The sequence below is a fragment of the Piliocolobus tephrosceles genome, chromosome 16, assembly GCF_002776525.5.
Source record: "Piliocolobus tephrosceles isolate RC106 chromosome 16, ASM277652v3, whole genome shotgun sequence".
In the NCBI taxonomy this organism is placed as follows: domain Eukaryota; kingdom Metazoa; phylum Chordata; class Mammalia; order Primates; family Cercopithecidae; genus Piliocolobus; species Piliocolobus tephrosceles.
This window is the reverse complement of record NC_045449.1, coordinates 32,495,892-32,517,842: the sequence shown is the minus strand read 5'-3', so window position 1 is coordinate 32,517,842 and position 21,951 is coordinate 32,495,892. Positions and strand designations below refer to the sequence as shown.

General features: G+C 37.0%; 1 protein-coding gene across 8 annotated transcripts in view; it reads right to left on the bottom strand.

Moving 5' to 3' along the window:
• BCAS3 (BCAS3 microtubule associated cell migration factor) overlaps positions 1 to 21,951 on the bottom strand; it is a 722,154-nt gene that overhangs the window by 641,560 nt on the left and 58,643 nt on the right. For all 8 annotated transcript variants that reach the window (XM_023204675.3, XM_023204674.3, XM_023204677.2 and 5 more), the window contains one exon: positions 9,947 to 10,028. In XM_023204675.3, the coding sequence (XP_023060443.1) occupies positions 9,947 to 10,028 (82 nt within the window). The remainder of the gene's footprint in view (positions 1 to 9,946; positions 10,029 to 21,951) is intronic.

Here is a 21,951-nt window from a genome sequence, read left to right as displayed (position 1 = left end):
GGGAGGCTGAGGCAGAAAAATTGTTTGAACCAGAAGGTGGAGGTTGCAATGAGCCAAGAACAAACCAAACTCAAAATTAGCAGAATAAAAGAAAGAATAAAGATCAGGGCAAACTAAATAAAATAGAAGGGAACTCCTTTTTTTTTTCCTTGAGACAGAGTCTCACTCTGTCACCAGGCTGGAGTGCAGTAGTGCGATCTTGGCTCATTGCAAAATCCACCTCCCGGGTTCAAGGGATTCCACTGCCTCAGCCTCCCGAGTAGCTGGAACGTGCCCAGCTAATTTTTGTATTTTTAGTAGAAATGGGGTTACACCATGTTGGCCAGGATTGTCTTGATCTCTTGACCTCGTGATCCGCCTGCCTCAGCCTCCCAAAGTGCCAGGATTACAGGCATGAGCCACCACGCCTGGCCAAGAAGGGAACTCTTATATGCAGTTGGTGGGAATGTAAACTGATATAACCACTGTGGAAAACAATATGGAGGTTCCTCAAAAATTTAAAAATAGAACTATCATATGATCCAGCAATCCCCATTACCTGGTATTTATCCAAAGGAAAAGAAATCTGTATAACCTGCACTCACATGTTTATCGCAACATTATTCACAGCAGCAAAGATATGGAATCAACCTAAGTGTCCATCCATGGATGAATAAATAAAGAAAATGTGGTGTATACACAGAGTGAAATACTATGTGGCCATAAAAAATAATAAAATCATGTCATTGCAGCACAGGGATGGAACTGGAGGTAATCACATTAAGTGAAATAAGCCAGGCACAGAAATTCAGATATCACATGTTCTCACTCACATGTGGAAGCTAAAGAAACTGATTTCATGGAGATAGAGAATAGGATGATACACACCAGAGCCTGGGAAGAATGTGTGGATGGAAGGGGGGTGGATAAAGAGAGGTTGGTTAATGGGTACAAACACACAGTTAGAACAGAGGTCCCCAACTCCTGGGCCGCAGACTGGTACCAGTTCATGGCATGTGGGTGAGCATTAGGAGAGCAAGCATTATGGTCTGTGCTCCACCTCCTGTCAGATCAGCGGTGGCATTAGATTCTCACAGGAGCACCAACCCCATTACAAACTGTGCATGTAGGGGATCTAGGTTGTGCACTCCTTATGAGAATCTAACTAACGTCTGATGATCTGAGGTGGAACAGTTTCATCCCGAAATAATCCCCCTAGCCAAGCCCCCCATCCATGGAAAAACTGGCTTCCACAAAACCGGTCCCTGGTGTCAAAAAGGTTGGGGCCACTGAGTTAGAACAAGTAAGCCTCAATATTCAATAGCAGAGTAGGATGACTACAGTTAGCAAAAATGTATTATCTATTTCAAAGTAGCTAGAAGAAAGAACTTGAAATGTTACCAGCACATAGAAATGATAAATACTTCAGGCGATGGATACCTAAAATACCCTAACTTGATCATTACACATTCTGTGCACCTAAGAAATACAAGTACCGCATAACATGCAAAATATTCGTATCAAGTTTCAAAACTGAAAAAATAGGAGAAAAATGAAAACAAATGTTAAGGTTCCTTAAACAAGTAATCACAAATCCACATGATGAAAAGTTATGCAGTTATTGAAAAGCATATTAAAGGAGAATATCTACTATCAGGAAAATGCTCAACTAATAATGTTAAATTAATAAAAGGCTACAAAATATATTACATAGTAATCCCAATTTTTAAAACACATCATGTACAGGGAATGTATGTATAAAGAGGCTTAAGTGATATAAAACAAGAGATTAACAGAGGGTATCTTCAGGGAACAGGGTTTTGAAATACTTTTTCTTTTTTATACTTTGTGCTATATAACCAAATAATAATTGGTATTACAAGTTTCAGTTTCACCATTTACCAAATGTCAATTTCTTTGAGCATTAAGTCTCCTCACCTGTGAATTAGGATAATGGTACTCACCCTGAGGAATAGTGGAAAAGTAGTAACAATGTATACAATCACCCTAAAATGTTATCTGAAAAGTATCAAGCATTATATAGCTCGCTTAATTCACCTCTCTTTTCTGTTCAGTACATTTTCCTCTATAGCTCTTATAGAAAAATGCCCTAATTACAGGGTTCAGCTAGGTATAAACTGAGAATCCTCTGAAATCAATTTCTTATACCTAAAACCATGAAATCACCAAACTAAAAAAGCAGCACCTCTAAAGCAGACATTCTCCCCTAGAAACACTGTTCTCTCACCAAAATCATTAAAGAAACTTAAGATGAACACAACATATGTTCTCAAGTTACAATTTACCTGAATCATATCACAGGCTTAGCAAAATATTGCAAAAACCTAAAAGATCACAAGCAGTAAGACCTCAATAATAACGACGAGGTGTTATTTTTAAAAATACACAATACATAAGGCAAACTGAGCAGTAATTAGAGCAGAAAACATTAGAGAAGCCCTAAATCTCATAGTTTAGCCATTTAAAATGTCAATAAGCCTGTTTCCTCATCTTTGCAATAGACTGGTGAGGAATATAAACAAATGTCAGTTGGCCTACTTTTGGAGGCTTGCTAGTGTTTTGGCTGAACAGACTCTGTGTGTGTGTGTGTGTGTGTGTGTGTGTGTGTGTGTGTGTGTGTATTTTAAAATTTACATCTGCATTTCTAAGAAATTATTCAAGGCTAAGGCTAAAATGATTGCCTTTCTCCAGGAGCAGGAAGGAAAAAGAATATGCACAAGACTACTATAATTCTTATGAGTTATAAACTCTATTAATGTAAAAAACAGCATCAGGCCAGGCATGGAGGCTTACACCCGTAGTCCTTGTACTTTGGGAGGCCAAAGCAGGAGGATCACCTGAGGCCAGTGGTTCAAGACCAGCTGGTGCATCACAGTGGGACCCCATCTACGACCACGCCATTCCACTACAGCCTGGGCAACAGAAAGAGACTCCGTAATTAGCCAGGATCACTTGAGCTCAGGAGGTCAAGACTGAAGTGAGCCATGACTGTGCCATTGTTCTCCAGTTTGGGCAACAAAGCAAAATTCTATCCCAAAGAAATAAAAAAAAAAAAAGGTCAGGTGTGGCGGCTCACACTGTAATCCCAGTGCTTTGGGAGGCCAAGGCAGGAGGATCACTCAAGCCCAGGAGGTCAAGGGCTGCAGTGAGAAATGATTGTGCCACTGCACTCCAGCTTGGGCAAGAGAGAGACAGACCCTGTCTCAAAATAAAATAAATCATTTGATCATAAATTGATAATTTAGGAACAACACTGTATAAAAAGTAGCATTCTAGATTATTCTCTATAAAATATTGAATTAAATTCATTATGGGGTACCCCTTCTATGGCACATATTATTATGCAAGTCACTGCATAGAATGCAAATATTAGAAAAACACAGTTCCTGTCATTCCCAAAAGATAACATTATAGTAAGAGAAACTCCATAATAAAACAGAAATTTTGTGCAAAATCTATGAAAATCAGAGACTGGCAAAGAAGAACTACTTCCTGACCATGAACAATATGGCAAATGCAATAAAATAAGAAGACGAGGCTGGGCGCGGTGGCTCACGTCTCTAATCCCAGCACTTTGGGAGGCCAAGGCAGGCATATCACAAAGTCAAGGGATCGAGACTATCCTGGCTAACAAGGTGAAACCCTGTCTCTACTAAAAATACAAAAAATTAGCTCGGCATGGTGGTAGGCACCTGTAGTCCCAGCTACTCAGGAGGCTGAGGCAGGAGAATGGCGAGAACCCAGAAGGCAGAGCCTGCAGTGAGTGGAGATCGTGCCACTGAACCCCAGTCTGGGTGACAGAGCGAGACTCTGTCTCTAAATAAATAAATAAATTAATTAATTAATTCAGAAGACAAATAACAATAACAAAATAAAATTTTAATTAAACTTTCAAGAAAAGTCAGGATTTAAAGTTAGGCATAGTAAAATACAGAAGGATTTTCTTAGTATGAAACTAAAGATTAATAATAACCTAGTAAAGGGCTCAAATCAATGAGAAAGAATATAAACAAGTATGATATTAATTAATATAAATAGCAAAAATATGAGGATTTTCTATCCTCCCTAGTAATCAAGGATCAAAAAATTACATATGGGTACAGTGGGTCACATCTATAATCCCAGCACTGGGAGGCTGAGATGGGAGAACTGTTTGAGGCCAGGGGTTCAAGACTAGCCTGGGCAACATGGCAAGACCTCATCTCTACAAAAAATTTAAAAATTAGCCAGGCATGTTGACGTGTGCCTATAGTCCTAGCTATTCAGGAGGCTGTGGTGGGAGGATTGCTTGAGCCTAGGAGTTTGAGGCTTCAGTGAGCTAGGATCACACCACTACATTCCAGCCCAGGCCACAAAGTGAGACTGTCTCCAAAAATAAAAATTTTTAAGTTACATATGAATAGGATTTTCTGCCATCCAGACAGGCAACGATTGAAAAGATTCATAATAGCCAATATAGGAGAGAATAAGGAGAAATGGGATTCTCATGTATAAATGTTGGTAGAGTCTCTCTAAGAGGAAATTTTACAGCATGCATCAAAATTGAAATACACAAGGCCAAGATGGGTGGATTATGCAGTCAGGAGATCAAGACCATCCTGGCTAACATGGTGAAACCCCGTCTCTACTAAAAGTACAAAAAATTAGCTGGGTGTGGTGGCAGGCGCCTTTAGTCCCAGCTACTTGGGAGGCTGAGGCAGAAGAATGGCGTGAACCTGGGAGGTGGAGCTTGCAGTGAGCCGAGATCATGCCACTGCACTCCAGCCTGGGCAACAGAGTGAGACTCTATCTCAAAAAAAAGAAAAAAAGAAAGAAAGAAATATACAGATCCTTTGAGCAATTCCCCATCAGGAGTTATCCTTAAAAAAAATTCCTTGTATTTTTTTTAAATGTACATATATGGAAATAATAACATAACCCATAGGGAAAAAACAATAAAAATGCCCATACAATATCAATGTTACATAATTTTTAGCAATAATGAAATAAATACCTAAGTTCTGAAATAAAACAATGTTCACTATATGTCGTTATGAAAAATATTATACACACACACACACACACACACCCTTCAGCCAATACATGTAATACATATAAAGAACCTGAATCAGTCCTGGGACATAATTATATAAGTTAGTGTTATGCATGTGTGAATAGTTAAGGGGAAAAAAACTAGAAATATACACTGTTAATATGGGCCTTCAGTACACGCTCAATATCTGAGGAAGGATGAAAAGGAAGAAGCAGTCAGGTTTACCTTTGCTAACATAGACTCACATAAATTTTCATTTCCCACATTTCAGTATTACTTGATTTTTTTAAATAATCAATATTGTCGGTGGTTAGAATTACATGGTCCTTACTTTAAGAAATTAAAAACAGGCTGGGCGCAGTGGCTTATGCCTGTAATCCCAGCACTTTGGGAGGCCAAGGTGAGTGGATCACCAGAGGTCAGGAGTTCAGACCAGCCTGACAAATATGGAGAAACCCTGTCTCTACTAAAATTACAAAAACTAGCCGGACGTGGTGGTGCAAGCCTGTAATCCCAGCTAATCGGGAGGCTGAAGCAGGAGAATCACTTGAACCCAGAAGACAGAGGTTGTGGTGAGTCAAGATTGCGCCATTGCACTCCAGCCTGGGCAACAAAAGTGAAACTCCATCCCAAAATAAAAAGAAAGAAATTAAAAACATATTAAAGGAAGTGAAAGTCTCTTTTTTACTTCTATATTAAAATATACATTCTGATACATTTTATTACAAAAGTGAGGTACTAAAAGCCAAAATGGCTACTTAAAGTAATGAGTAAGAAAAATTTATTACTTGGAATTAAGTTCTAGAAGGACAGATTTGAAAGATAATTAGTAACAGTTTTTATCTGAGATAATACCAATTAATTATTCATAGCTTTCTGGAATATTGTATTGAAAAAAATCCTAAGGCAGATCTAGGTTCATTAAGAAAATAATCAATTATTATTGATAGTAGCCATGAAGAAGCAGGGATGCATAAGCTATGTTGACATGAGTAAATGCCCATTAAAATACAAAGATGGTCTTCTGTGGGATACGAGGACATTCAAATCCTTCAGTTTCTCACTTTTAGTTAGGGGACAGACTTTCTACAGAAACACCTTTAGAAAGGGAACTCACTTTTTCTTCCAGGTCTTAACTTGCAAAGTATTATACAATCCAGCAACATTCAGCAAGTATTTATTAATACCTTGTATAAAGCACTCTGTGAGACACTGAATACATAAAAACAGTCTGCAAATGTAGCAAACAAGAGGCAAATGAACAATTGAAGAACGTTAAGTCCTATGGGAGCATGCACTACTGACAGTGGATAAGGAGCAAGAAGGGTTAGAAGGACATGAGTATTCTAGAAGAGGAAATAACAAATGCAGACCGGAAAGCAGGAGGATGGATCTTTTGAGGAAATAAAAGAAATTCAGTACAACTACCACAAGGGAATGTTGCTGTAATGACTAGTGAGGGGGACAGGGTAAAGATGGCAGAACGTGATGCTGGAAAAATGCACAGGAAGGGATTCAGTTCACAAAGGATTTACAGAACCTTGTATGCAGCAGCTCTGCTAAATTCACTGATTAATTCTAACCATTTGTTGGTTCCACTGCATTTTCTATGTACACAATCATGTTATCGATGAATAAAGACACTTTCATATCCTTCTTTCTAATCTTTATGCCTTTTTTATTTTTCTTGCCTTACTGTAATGGCTAGGAACTACAATAAATAGAAGTGGTGACAGAAGTCATCCTGAACTCAGCAAGAAAGCATTCAATATACCAACATTGAGTATGACGCTTGGTATACATTTTTAAAATAGATAACTTTTATCATATTCAGAACTTTTTTCTATTCCTAGTTTGCTAAAATGTTTTTTTTTTTTTTGGTTTTTTGTTTGTTTGTTTGTTTTATCATAAATGGCTACTGAGAGAGATTTGGCAAAGTTTTTTTCCTACTTCTATTGAGATGATCATACAGGTTTTCTTCTTCACTCTAATACAGTAAATTACATGGATTTTCTTTTTTTTTTTTTTTTTTTTTTTTGAGATGGAGTCTCACACTGTCACCCTGACTGGAATGCAATGGTGCTATCTCAGCTCACTACAACCTCTGCCTCCTGAGTTCAAACAATTCTCCTGCTTCACCCTCCCGGGTAGTGGGGATTACAGGCGCCAGCCACCATGTTTGGCTAATTTTCTGTATTTTCAGTAGAGACGAGGTTTCACTACGTTGGCCATGCTGGTCTCAAACTCCTGACTTCATGATCCACCTGCCTCGGCCTCCCAAAGTGCTGGGATTACTGGCGTGAGCCACCAAGCCCAGCCCATTAATTTTCAAATATTAGCCAACATTGTATTCCTGGAATAAATCTTACTTTGTCCTGATGTATAATTATTTTTATATGTCATTGGATTCTATTTGCTACCTATTCATATGTAAAGTATATCAAGAAAGAAGAAAGGGAGGCAAAGAAGAAAGAAGGGAGGAAGGTATTAGATATGAGAGGTATAGGATAAGAAAAACATAACAGCAGAAAATAATTATTCAAGAGAAGTATTAGTAAACCACACTGGAACTATCTCAAAAAAAGAATAAGAAATTAATTTTAAAAAATTAACCAGTACAAGGGATTTAACATCCAGATAATACAAGTTATAGAAAGAGTGAACAATGAAAACTTAATGGAAGAAATCAACAACAAAAATTGAAGCCATTTCGTCAAAATACGAGACTTGCATTTTCAAAATAAAAGGGTCCAAGAAAATGTGTGAATCAAGATGTAAGGCTGCAAAGTTTCAGAACATCGGGAACAAAGCCAACATTGTATAAATTTCCAGAAAGTAAAACAAGCCACAAAGAAAAAGGTATCAAAATGGCCTTAGACTCTTCAACATAATGTTACACCAATGCCTTTGAAATTCTGAAGTAACTTTCTTATAAACATGTATTTGTTATCCAGCCAAATAATCAATCAAGAGTGAAGGAAGAATAAAGACAGACAATATCTCCCACACATCCTTTTTCAGAAAGCTACATATTCCACCATAACGAATTAAAGCAAAATGGGTAAAAGAGAAAAGTGGGTATTACTCTTTTCCATTACAAGTTTTATGTGATCACTTGCACATATGACTTTGGGGGAAAAAATCTAAAAGGCTACTCCAAAGGTAGTGAGTTCTCGATTTTTTACAGTCAGTTACGGATGGAACTCCTTGTTCTACTTTTTCCCCCCTTCTCACTACTGCACTTGCCTAGTCTTTTTTAAAAATCTAAAAAATTAATCAAATACAATAAAAGCTACACAAGTAATTTGCTTAACTCATAACAGAAAACTTACCCATGTAAAATTATATTTTAAATCTAACAATATATTTTTAAATAAGTACATTATAGTAAAGGAAGAAATCTTTTTTTAAAAAGGAAAGTAAATTAAATCTACTTCTAAAGAAAATATTAGCAATATTAATTAGATATTTTCATGACATATTTCTGCTTTAAAAGTTGAGAAAAAATGAACATTGATAATACTCATAAACAAAATAACTTCACAAATAACATGAAGAGGGAAAAGTCTGCATCTGTGAATTACCCACAAAGAAACAGAGCAGAGTCCTTTAGTAATAAAGTCCTCCTTGATTCCAACCATCCAAAGAGAAACCTGGCTATTCCAAAAACCTTCTAGAAAAGGATGGTCTAGAATTTTCATTGTCAAAATATTTCACCAAATTACAAATGCAACAAAAAACAGAACAAAAGAGAGTGTGACACAGCATGAGAGAACGAGAGAGAGCACGATCAACTGTGTGAGAAAGAAACAGACAGCTAAAGAGCTGAAATCAGAATATGCCATAGAGTTGAATAGCAAGGGAGAAAATCTACACGTGACTGCAAGACACTGTTGCCTTGTTTCCTCCACCCTCCTCATTTCATTTAGGCAGATTTAGTTGTTAAATTAATCCCTATATTATTTACACACAATCACAATGTCGTAAGTTTTCAAAAACATCATTCTCACAAATTTAGAGAATTAGCTGCTACAAGAAGTCTTATAAGATTTTTTTCACTTCAGGTAACTTTTTAAAATATAATAGAATTAAAATATCTTAATATCCTCTTTTTAAAAAGATTTTAAAATATCCAAACATGATCATTATGATTATGTTTTCAGTGCACATGCAAAAATATTCTTGAGTGAACACAGGAAACGTAATGAGAGAACAATACCTTTGGAAAACTCAAAGTATTAAGGAGTCAGGAGTTATCTAGCCATCTAAAAGCAGGTTTAATACAAACACATATTTGAATTTTTTTAATAAATACAAAACATATATACTATTTAAACACAACATTAAGAAGTATTCTCTATTAAAGCAGAATTGCAAGCTTAAAAGCCCAAAACTCCACTTCTGACATAGCTGTAGATGCAGACAGCAGAGTCATCTACAACCCAGATAAAAGTGAAAACCAAGCTCTCCACGGCATAAGTATAACTGAGAAGGAGGGCAAAGGCAGGAGAACAACAGAGACTTGAGGAATACCCACAGAAGAAAGCTAAGCCAGAAACATAACAAAGGCGGCACAGTCAGCCAGGAAGGGATATGGGAAGAAGGATGCCATGAAAACCAAGAGAGAAAAGGACTTCAAGAAAGAGCCAGCAAAGGCAGAGGCTAAATCAAGATCAAAGAGGATGAAGATAAATCAAAACCACAGCAGAAAGTGAATGGCCATATTGAATTGGTTAAGATTACCTATTTCCATCTCAACTGACAGAACTAAGTTTATCTTTGGGGGAGGTGGGGAAGGGGAATGGACACTCAGAGGAAAACAGACTTTAGTTATCATTCTTGCTGTCTGTAGTCCAAGACCAACAAAAGAGAAACGCTTTTCTGAATGATTTTCTTCTTAAGGACTACACTCACCAAACTGTGGAGCAGGCAAGATTCTAGCCGCTCGAATTGGGCCATGTCGAACAGAGAAGAGCTCTTGTGCTTCCCCACTGATCTGCATGAGAGAAGAAAGAAAATATTTCAGTGGGAAAATGAAGGTCATAACAGTATTATATAAAAACAAGATCTTTTAAATTTTACAACAATATTTTGTCTGAAATATATATACATACACCCACACACATTTATTGTTGGTCACATTACTGCAAGTAATTTTAGAAAACTGTAAGAGCACATACTTGATATGAACAGAAAAAAGGGTCTGTTCTGGAAGTCTATATTTTTTATCTTATTAAACCATTAGAAATCTGTACAGTTCCTGCACAACTGCCTTCTCTTTTGAGAACAAAACTGTAATACTACTCTGAAAATCTCACCTTAAATATTGTAGCAACTTTAACAAATATGTTGTAAATGAGAAAAAGCAATACATATTCACTTAAGTGAAATGTGAATAATTTAGGTATAGTTACGGTTAGGCAACTAATTGTCTGTTAACATTGAGTAAATCATGTAACCTCAATAAGCCTATATTCTTTCACAATCATAAAATGAAAAGGAAAAGCTGCTAAAAAAGCCCCCAGGATACTTCTAATTTCAATATTCTGTGAACAAAAAAGTCTATATATATATACAACTTTTAAAAGTCATTTTTATCATACACAAAAATATAAACATAGCTCAAACACTATGAATATCCAAGCCCTTTGAGTCATTCATTATATTCAAAAGATAAAGGGTATGTTCAGGACATTTTGTGGGGGATAAAAATTTTTTAAAAAGAAGAACAAAAGGTAAAGGGGTATGGTAACATGTGTCAAGTGTGAAAACAACTGCTTTTCAAACTGCTGATTAAAGCACTGAGCAGATTAAATTATAGTTAAGAATAGCTTTCCTATTTCCATCTCAACTGACAGAACTCTGAGTTTATCTTTGGGGGAGATGGGGAAGGGAGAGAGACAGATTAAATTACTCTACATGGTACTGTAGTTCTCAAACCATTTTCATAATTGCCTAGTGTTTGATGAAATACGCAATATCAGAGAAAACGGCAAACATTATAAAACTAGTTCAAGATACAAAAGAACTTACAACCAATGTAATAAAGATATAAATTCAATAGAGGAAACATACTGATGGTATTTTTTTAAAAATAGGCCTGCCATACAAGCAGTTTAAAATATCAAAGATGTATACATTATAAAATTAGAAGTATATAAATCTTACAATATTACTATAAATCTACAGAGCTCTCTTTTAGAGTAACTACTTTTTTAGATTTTTCAGCTTCTATCTGAATTTAAGAGCTGCAAACTATAAATATTTTTGTTTCTTACAAATGTTAAGTTGTGATAATGCCTAAATAACCATCACATTCATTTTGCTTATGATAATTACTACAAATTATTTATTAGCAAGAAATCCTTCTGTAGCACTTGGGATGCAGATGTGAAGAATGCAAGGACTAACTGTGCAACAATAGCACCACCTATCACCAATGAAACATATGAAAGCTATAAACGCATTATACCAAATTATAAGAACTTATTTACTCTATAAATTCCTTTGTAACTTTTAATTTTCAGAATAAAAACCATGGTTATTATAGTCCACATTTTATTATTATAGAACAAAATTTTAAATTTAGAAAAAGTCTTAAAAGGTTATTTGTTCAACTTGCCTGCAATGTAGTATCACACATTCTCTGAAATCTAAAAATTACAGTCTTTTTTATTTTAAGTATATGTATGCTAAAAGGTGTAACACTAATGTAATCTAATTATATTACAGATTTGTTATTGGCTACTTCCACCTACCTTTTAAAATTTTAACAATAGCCAAAAGAATAAAAACACTGCCAAGCCATTTACATTTTAAAAATAAGTTATTGTAACAGATAAGTGTTACCCAATATACGTGCTATTTCTATTAATAAAATAAACAATGTATTTTAAAATAATACCACAGAACTTACATTGAATTATATTTCAAGTAATGAAAAATACTTCTCATTTTACACTTACAATAAATGATAGTATTCTAAAACAAAATCCACCACTCTATACCATATGCCAGAGTTCTAGTATTTAGCTTTTGGTCCTATCAAATAAAATCTTTATGTTAAAGAAGTGTAACCATATTTCAATGAGCTGCTATACTCAATTATTCAAAAAAAAAGAATAAAACAAATCTGTCTTAGCATACTCACAATATAAGTTTGCTATCACTGTATTTAATACACATTTTGACATATACATAATACATATTTTGATATCAAAAAACATTTTGAAACCTGAATACACAATACTTTTCAGCAAAACAGCTTTGAAAACAAACCTAAATGCCCCATTCTAAGCTTCTATCTTAAATCCCTCCCTACACATAAGGCAACAGGTGAGGGGGAGAAAAAACATTTGGACTGATTATAAAATGCATCCCCACATTCACTGTCCATTTTTCATTACCTCTAAGGTCCTAGGATCTGTGTTTAATTATAACTCGGGGGTGGGGGTTGGGGGAGCAGAGGAAACACTGTGTCACATTTATAGATATTTCTGAATATATTAAAATCAGGATTGTACAACCTACTGAAATTAGAAACATAATTCTAAACCACCCTATGTGAATCACAAAATGTCAAGCTTCCTCAAGGAGAGAACTCTCCAAATAGTCTGTGGGAATTCTACATTAGAGTACCACTTCAGAACAGAAACAGTGTTAACAAAGTTTTTACAGATATGATGCATACATTTCAGAAAGGACACACAGAGGATGGCTAGTCTTTACAGATTCTGCTTTAGCTATCTTTCTGAATAATAATTTTATACATTATGTTCACTGATAATTTTGCCTTCAAATAAGTGCCTGTCAAGAGTGATTTTTTAGGTTTTAAGGAAAGACCTCATTAAAAAGGGCAACGAATCTCAAAGATAAGGATTTTGTAGATCCTGAAAAGAAGTATACTAAATTGTAAGTTCACTTTTAAACCAACAATTGCAATAAATACAAGAGTAGAACTACAAGGAAGGCGAGTACCAAGCAGTATTCCAGCTTCCTGGCAACTGTGGTAACTTGGGGAGAGGAGCGAACAGGGAGAAAGCCTCTCCAAGAGCTCCTCATGGTCTCTGCCTTTGTTCTTACTGGCATTTTAATTTCTGATGACAGACTTTTGTTGTTTGGGGCATAAACCGGACGTACCAGTTTGGAGGCACAATAAGGAGAACAAAGAATGATTTGTTCACACTGTAGGAAAAAAAATCTTTTCCAACCATAGAAAATAGCTTTCGCATGGTGAAAATATGCAAATTACATACCAAACCAAAAAAGGGGTGGGGGTAGTACAAGTTTAGAATCTCACAACTCAATCTAAGGCAAAAGGAAATTACAACAGCTAAGGCAATAATATATACACAGAAAAGGCTATACAAGTTCTGGGAGAGCTGTAGAAGTGTTTTTAGAGAATTCTAAAAGCAAATGAAGGTTTTCTTGCCCTCAGAATCAAACTCACTTCTAAACTTCTGATGACTTTTCATAGACTATCTAACTATAATATAGAAAATTCAAATACCAAAGACAATAAAAATACTGCTTTATAATGCTGCATTATTAGGACAAGAGTACACATTCACATCCCCACTTTTCCCTATAGATACTGGTTAAATGGATGTTTGTGGTCTGCAAATGATATTTTTTTAGCAAACTTTATCGAAAGGTAACAAACATAGAAAAAATACATACATCCTAAGTATATGTATAATATGAATTTGAAATGTTAATACACCTCTGAACCAAGAGACATCAAGAAACAGAATATTACAGATACTCAGAAGGTCCTGCTACATCTCTTTTCAGTCATAATCCCAACTTATAACTACAATCCTGATTTCTATTACTTTAAGTTCTACTTGTTCATCCTAATGTAAATGGGTTCCCACAATATGTACCCTTGGGAATGGCTTGTTTCACACATTACCATGCTTATGAAATTAATTCATGTTGTTGCATGGAATCATAGTTTTATTCCTATTGCTATATAGATTTCCATTGTATGAAAATATTACAATTTTTTTTTTTTTTTTTTTTTTTTTTTTGAGACAGAGTCTCGCTCTGTCGCCCAGGCTGGAGTGTAGTGGCCGGATCCTGGCTCACTGCAAGCTCCGCCTCCCGGGTTCACGCCATTCTCCTGCCTCAGCCTCCCGAGTAGCTGGGACTACAGGCGCCCGCCACCTCACCCGGCTAGTTTTTTGTATTTTTTAGTAGAGACGGGGTTTCACCATGTTAGCCAGGATGGTCTCGATCTCCTGACCTTGTGATCCATCCGCCTCGGCCTCCCAAAGTGCTGGGATTACAGGCTCGCCTGGCCGAAAATATTACAATTTTATCCATTGTACTGTTCATGGACCTCTGAGTTGTTTTACTTTTTTACTTCTAGTTTTTAGCTCGTAAGATGTCAAGGAGGTCAGGCACAGTAGCTCATGCCTATAATCCCAGCACTTTGGGAGGCCAAGGTGGGTGGATCACTTGAGGTCATGAGTTCAAGACCAGCCTGGCCAACATGGTGAAAAGCCGTCTCTACTAAAAATACAAAAATTAGCCAGGCAAGGTGACACACACCTGTAGTCCCAGCTACTCGGGAGGCTGAGGTAGGAGGATTGCTTGAACCCAGGAGGTGGAGGTTGCAGTGAGCTGAGATCGCACCATTGCACTCCAGCCTAGGCAACAGAGCAAGACTCAGTCTTAAAAAAAAAAAAAAAAAGATGTCAAGGAAAATTGTGAAAGATTTTGAAATGCTGAACAGATTACTTTGTGTTCTGTGTGTTTTTACTATGGATTACCAAGAGCTCTCTAGCAGACCCTTTGGGGTTATCTGATTCCACAGGGGACTCACACTTTGTTTTTGACTGGGCTACTGTACAATACTCTGAGCTGTCGAAAACTGATAGTAATGCAATTGATTCTTGTGCACAGAAATGCAAATGAATTTTGTCTGGTAGAGACAAAAGTGAATTCCACTCTGTAGAAAAGATTCCAAACAGTACATTTTAGTGCCAACAGAATATTAACCAAACTTGTAGCTATTAGAAAATTTATTTCAGTATTCCTAATTGCTTCTCTGCGATATTCACCTTCTCCTTTGAACCAGCTATAATAACATCCCAAATCCCTAATCAATGAGTTAAAAAATGCAAGATATCTGTCCCTTATATAGTTGTATGAGAATCACTGTTTTACCATTTTGAAAACAACATAATAAAGAATACTGATATAAACATTCTCACAAATGTATTTTAGTAAACATGTATATGTATTTCTCTTGGACATACATCTAGTAGAGTAACTACTTCTGTATATTAGGGCAGGCACATGTGTATCTTTTGTAGATTTTAACAAAATTGTTTTCCAATGTGATTGTACCAATTTACACTTCCACCAGCAATGTACAAGAGTTCTATCTGCTCCACATCCTGGCCAATATTTAGTGTCAGCCATTCTGGTAGATGTCCAAAAATTGTGGATTTAAATCAATAGACGTATGGTAACTGAAACAAATAAATCTGTCTCCAATGGATATGTAATGCTGCCTCAAAGTAAATATATAAATAGTCTATTATAATGGCCCTCCATGAGGGCAGATGATGTAAGACTTTTGTCCTGAAGGACCACAGATAGGTATGATAGTACAGAATATTAATGAGATTCAAGGACTCAATTAAGCAGCTCTTGGGATAAGTAGAGTTTTTTTGTACATAATGAAATTCACATCTTAATTCCAAATACAATAATGACCAATCCTTCCCTCAAACTATGAATTAGAAAGCAAACAATGATTACGTTCTAGCAACACAATGTCCTTCAAAGCTGAAATGCACTGATCTGTAAAAATTCAGACTTCCAGTTTCCAGGCCAAAACATGGAGCTCAGAAGACTTCACTTAGATCTGACCACAAGTAAAAAGCTGAACAGCTCTTCTTACATCTGTCAGAAAAATGACATCATGGAGCAAACGGCTACCCCAAAAATTGGAGAGACAGACAGGCAGATACAGAGAATCACAATTTATCAGGGCAGAAATCCATAAGCAAGAACCTTCTCAGGAATCAGTACTAAGGTAGGAACACCTAAACTGTGATTCACAAATTTCCAGAGGCTCAATGTAGACAAGACATTGTAAAATGTAAAAATTAAAAATTGTAAAAAGTAAAAATTCCAGGGGGACCCAGACCTGGGGGCCCTCACACTGATGCGTTTTACCTCCAGGAGCTCCACCAGGCCCTAACAGCCAATACTGAATAAAAATCCCCTAGAGCCTCTGCCAGTGGGTGTGAAAATGGAACCATCTTGAAATATGCCAGACCAGATCATTCTGTTCTTAACAAAGCCTGCCCTCAACAGAAACTACTTTATGAGAGCCTAACTTGCTGGGGTTATATCAGAGTTTAACCTACCTGGGGAAAAATACCCAACTCCAATTTCCTCTCACCCTTCTGTCTCACCCGAGGGTGTTAAAAAACACAACACACACACTCAAAAAAATAATGAGAAACAAAGGACTAAAACTTACCCACAGGACTGTAGAATGCTTTCCCTCCCCACACACTGCCACTCAGTTACTAACATCCTCTTTTTTTTTTTTTTTTTTTTTTTTTGAGACAGGGTCTCACTCTGTCACCCAGGCTGGAGTGTAGTAGCATGATCTCAGCTCACTGCTACCTCGGCCCTCCTGGGCTCAAGTGATTCTCCCACCTCAGCTTCTCAAGTAGCTGGGACTACCAGTGCCCACCATCATGCCCAGGTGAATTTTTTTGTATGTTTTCGTAGAGACGAGGTTTTACCATATTGCCCTGGCTAGTCTTGAACTCCTGGCCTCAGTGATCCACCTGCCTCACCCTCCCAAACTGCTGGGATTACAAGTGTGAGCCACCACACATGGACCATATATCTTCCTTTTAACAAAAAATTAGAAAGCATACTAAAAAACAAACAATACAATCTGAAGAGACTAAATAAGCATCAGAACCAGAATCAGAACTGGTAAGCCTGGTAAGCTCAGAGAACAGCAGGCGGGATAAATGCCCCAAAAAACCCTACACCAAGGCAAACCATTTTCAAATTTCAAACAAATCAAAGATAAAGAAAAAATCTTGAAAGAAGCCAGAGGAAAAAATCCCTACTTATAGAAGAGCAAGGATAAGAATTACATTGCCTTATCCTCATAAACGATGCAAGCAAGAAGAGAATAAAGCACTTAGAGTGTTGCGTGAAAAAAAAAAACAAAAAAACAACAGCAACCTCTAATTCTGTATCCTGAAAAATTACCCTTCAAAAACAAAAGACAAAAACTTTCTCAGACAAACAGGAACCGAGGGAATTTGTTGCTGGCAGACCTGCCTTGCAAGAAATGTTAAAAGATGTTCGGCAGAGAAAAAGGAAACAATATAGGTCAGAAACTCACATTTACATAAGGAAAGAAAAAATATCAGAGAAGAATAAGTGAAGGTAAAATAAAACTTACTTTTCTTTCCTATTTTTTTTCAGACAGAGTTTTGTTCTTGCCGCCCAGGCTAGAGTACAATGGCGCGATCTCAGCTCACTGCAGCCTCTGCCTCCCGAGTTCAAGCGATTCTCCTGCCTCAGCCTCCTAAGTAGCAGGTATTACAGGTGCCTGCCACTATGCCTGGCTGATTTTTGTAGTTTTGGTAGAGACAGGGTTTCACCACATTGACCAGGCTGGTCTCGAACTCCTGACCTCAGGTGATCCACCCACCTCGGCCTCCCAAAGTGCTGGGATTATAGGCGTGAGCCACCGTGCCCTAAATTTTAAATTTAATTAATTTAAAAATTAATTAAAAAATTAATTTTTCTTATTAATTTTTTTTACAGATAACAGTTTGTTCAAATTAAGAGCAATAATGTACTCAATTATGTATGTGTATGTATATATGTATGGCATTGTGTGTGTACATATATGCGCTTATACATATGTGAAATAAATGACAGCAATGATACAAGAAACAAGAGAGAATTAGGAATAGTTTGTGAATATTAGGTATTGCACTACCCATGAAGCAGTATAGTGTTATATGAAAGCAGACTTGCAAACTCCAGGACAATCACTAAAAGAAGTTTAAGATGTAGTAAAAATGATATGCTAAGAAAGGTAAGAAACAACATCATATAAAATGTTCAATTAAACTAAAAAGACAGCAAAAGTGTGGAAGATAAAAAAAAAAGCAACAATAAAAAAATAAAATTTGTCAACCATGATGGCTTGCTACATGGAAGGCTGAGGCAGGAAGATCAATTAAGCCCAGGAGTTCAAGGCTACAGTGAGCTACATTCATGCCACTGCACTCCAGCCTGGGCAGAAGACCAAGACCCTTTCACTAGAAAAAATTTTTTAAAATACAAAAATAAAAATAAAAACAAGGGCAACAAATAGGAACAAATATGGTAGTTATTTATCCATCTATATCAATAATCACGTTAAACATCAATGGTCTAAATATGTCAATTAAACAACAGAGATTGTGAAAATGGGTTAAAACACAAGACCCAACTATATGTTGTATAGAAGAAATCCACTTTAAATATAAAGACAGGGATTAAAAGTAACAGGATGTAGGAAGAAATACCATGCTAACACTAATCGAAAGAAAGCAACCACAGTTATATTAACTTCAGAAAGAGCAGATTTCAGGGGAGTTATACCTGATATAAATGATGAATTGATGGGTGCTGACGAGTTGATGGGTGCAGCACACCAACATGGCACATGTATACATATGTAACAAACCTGCACGTTATGCACATGTACCCTAGAACTTAAAGTATAATAATAAAAAAAAAAAATCCATTCTACAAATTGCAAATAAAAAATAAAATAAAATAAAATAAAAAAATAAAAAATAAAAAAATAAAAAAAAAAAGAAAGAGCAGATTTCAGGGCAAAGAAAGTGGTCAGGGAAAAACAGGGATATTACATAATAATAAAGGGGTCAATACTCCAAGAAGACTTAATTGGTGCTTACTATGTATGTGCCTAACAACACAGCACCAAAATACATGAAGTAAAAATTGGTAGAATTGTAAAGAGAAAGAGAGGAATCCACTATTAAAGACTCTAACACCCCTCTATCTGAAATGAGCAGATCCAGCAGCCAGAAAAGCGCAAAAGGACATAGTTGAACTCAACAGCACCATCAGTAAACTGGATATAAGTGACATCTATAAACTACTTCTGAACAGTAACACAATAAACATTCTTCAGGCAGACATGGAACATTCACTAAGACAGGGCATCTTCTGGACCACAAAACACACCTTAACAAATTTAAAAGAACAGGCTGGGCACAGTGGCTGAGGCCTGTGATCCCAGCACTTTGGGAGGCCGAGGCAGGCGGATTACCTGAGGTCAGGAGTTTGAGACCAGCCTGGCCAACACAGTGAAACCCCATCTCTACTAAAAATGCAAAAAGTAGCCAGGTGTGGTGATGCATGCCTGTAATCCCAGCTACTCGGGAGGCTGAGGCAGGAGAATTGCTTGAATCCAAGAGGCAGGGGTTGTAGTGAGCCAAGATTGCGCCACTGCACTCCAGCCTGGGCAACAAGAGTGAGACTCCATCTCAAAAAAAATAAAATATAATAAAATAAATAAAAAATAAAAGAACAGAAATCATTCAATGACCACAATAGAATTATCAAAGTAGAAATTAAAAACAGAAAGATAGCTGGAAAATAACCAAGTATTTGAAGATTAAACAACATAATTCTAAATAGCACACAGGTAAAAGAAGAAAGCTCCAGAGAAATGTTTAAATATGTTTAACTAATGAAAATGAAAATACAATTTATCAAAATTTGTGAAATGCAGTGAAAGCAGTGCATAGAGGGAAATCTGTAACACTGACTGAATATATTAGAAAACAAGAAAGATCTAAAATTAAAAATCTAATCTTCCACCTTAAAAAGCTAGAAAAAGAAGAGCAAATTGAATCCAAAGTAAGTGGAAGAAAATAAATAATATAAAATAGAGCAGAAATCAATGAAATTGAAAACAGAAAATCAACAGAGAAAACCAATGAAATCAAAAACTGGTTCTTTGAAATGATGAATAAAATTAAGCCAAGCTAATTGAAAAAGAAACAGAGAAGGCACAAACTACTAATATTAGAAATGAAAGAGGGGAGGCTGAGCGCAGTGCCTCATGCCTGTAATCCCAGCACTTTGGGAGGCCGAGGCAGGTGAATCATGTGAGGTCAGGAGTTCAAGACCAGCCTGGCCAACATGGCGAAACCCTGTCTCTACCAAAAATACAAAAATCAGCCAGGCATGGGGTGGTGCATGCCTGTAATCCCAGCTACTCAGGAGTCTGAAGCAAGAGACTCGCTTCAACCTGGGAGGCAGCGGTTGCAATGAGATAAGATCGCACCATTGCACTCCAGCCTGAGCAACAGAGGGAGACTCGGTCTCAAAAACGGGCAGGGATGGGGAGGGGAGTGGAGGGGAGGGGAGGGGAGGGAAGGGAAGGGAAGGGAAGGGAAGGGAAGGGAAGGGAAGGGAAGGGAAGGGAAGGGAAGGGAAGGGAAGGGAGGGAAAAGGGGAAAGGGAAAGGAAGGAAAGAGGGGAGATCACTAAAGATCCCATGGACATTAAAAGGATAATAAAGGAACATTACAAATAACTCTATGCCCACGAGTTTGATAACCTAGATGAAATGGACCAACCCCTTGAAAGACACAATCTGCCAAAACACACACAACAATAAATAGACAACCTGAATATGTTTACACCTATTAAAGATATTGACCCAGTAATTAATAACCTTCCAAAATAGAAAGCACCCAGGACCAGATGAATTCACTGGTGAATTCTACCATACATTTAAGAAAGAAAGAATACCAATTCTTTATCATCTCTTTGGAAGACAGAAGCATAGAGAATGCTTCCTAAATCATTTTAGGAGACCTGTATTACTCTAACACCAGAAACACAAAAAAGACATTAGGTTGCGTGTGGTGGCTCACTCCTGTATTCCCAGCACTTTGGGAGGCTGCGGTGGGTGGATCACTTGAAGCCAGAAGTGCGAGACCAGCCTGGCCAACGTGGAGAAACCCTGTCTCTACTAAAAACACAGAAAAATTAGCTGGGCATGGTGGCACACGCCTGCAAGAAAAAAAAAATTACAAGACACCTACAGATCAATATCTCTCATGAACATAGATGTGAAAATCCTCAACAAAGTACTAGCAAATCAAACCCAACAACATATAGTAAGAATTATAGGCTGGGCACGGTGGCTTACAACTGTAATCCAAGCACTTTGGGAGGCCAAGGCACGAGGATCGCTTGAGTCCAGGAGTTTGAGGTTAACAGTGAGCTATGATTGCAACACTGCACTCCAGCCTGGGTGACAAAGTGAGACCCTGTCTCTGAAAACAAAATAAAATAAAGAACCAAGTGGAATTCATACCAGGTATGCAAAGCTGGTTCAACATTCAAAAAATGTTGAATGGCCCACTTAATGTAGTAGCTCACTTACCCTCACTTAATGGCTCACTTACCATAAGCTATCACATCAATAAGCTACACGGTAAAAATCACATGGTCAAATAATAGATGCAGAAAAAGTATATGACAAAATCCAACACCTATTTATGAAAAAAAAGAAAAAAACTCCTCAGAAACTAGAAGGGAACTTCCTCAACCTGATTAAAGAACATCTACAAAAAAAGTCCAGCTAACATCACTTACCAGTAATCCCAGCACTTTAGGAAGCAGAGGTGAGTGGATTGCTTGAGCTCAGGAGTTTGAGACAAGCCCAGGCAACATGGCAAAACCCTGTCCCTATAAAAACTACAAAAATTAGTGCTGCATGGTGCATGCACCTGTGGTCCCAGCTACTCAGGAGGCTGAGGTGGGAGGATCACCTGAGCCCAGAAAGCAGGGGTGTAGTGAGCTGAGATCGTGCCACTGCACTC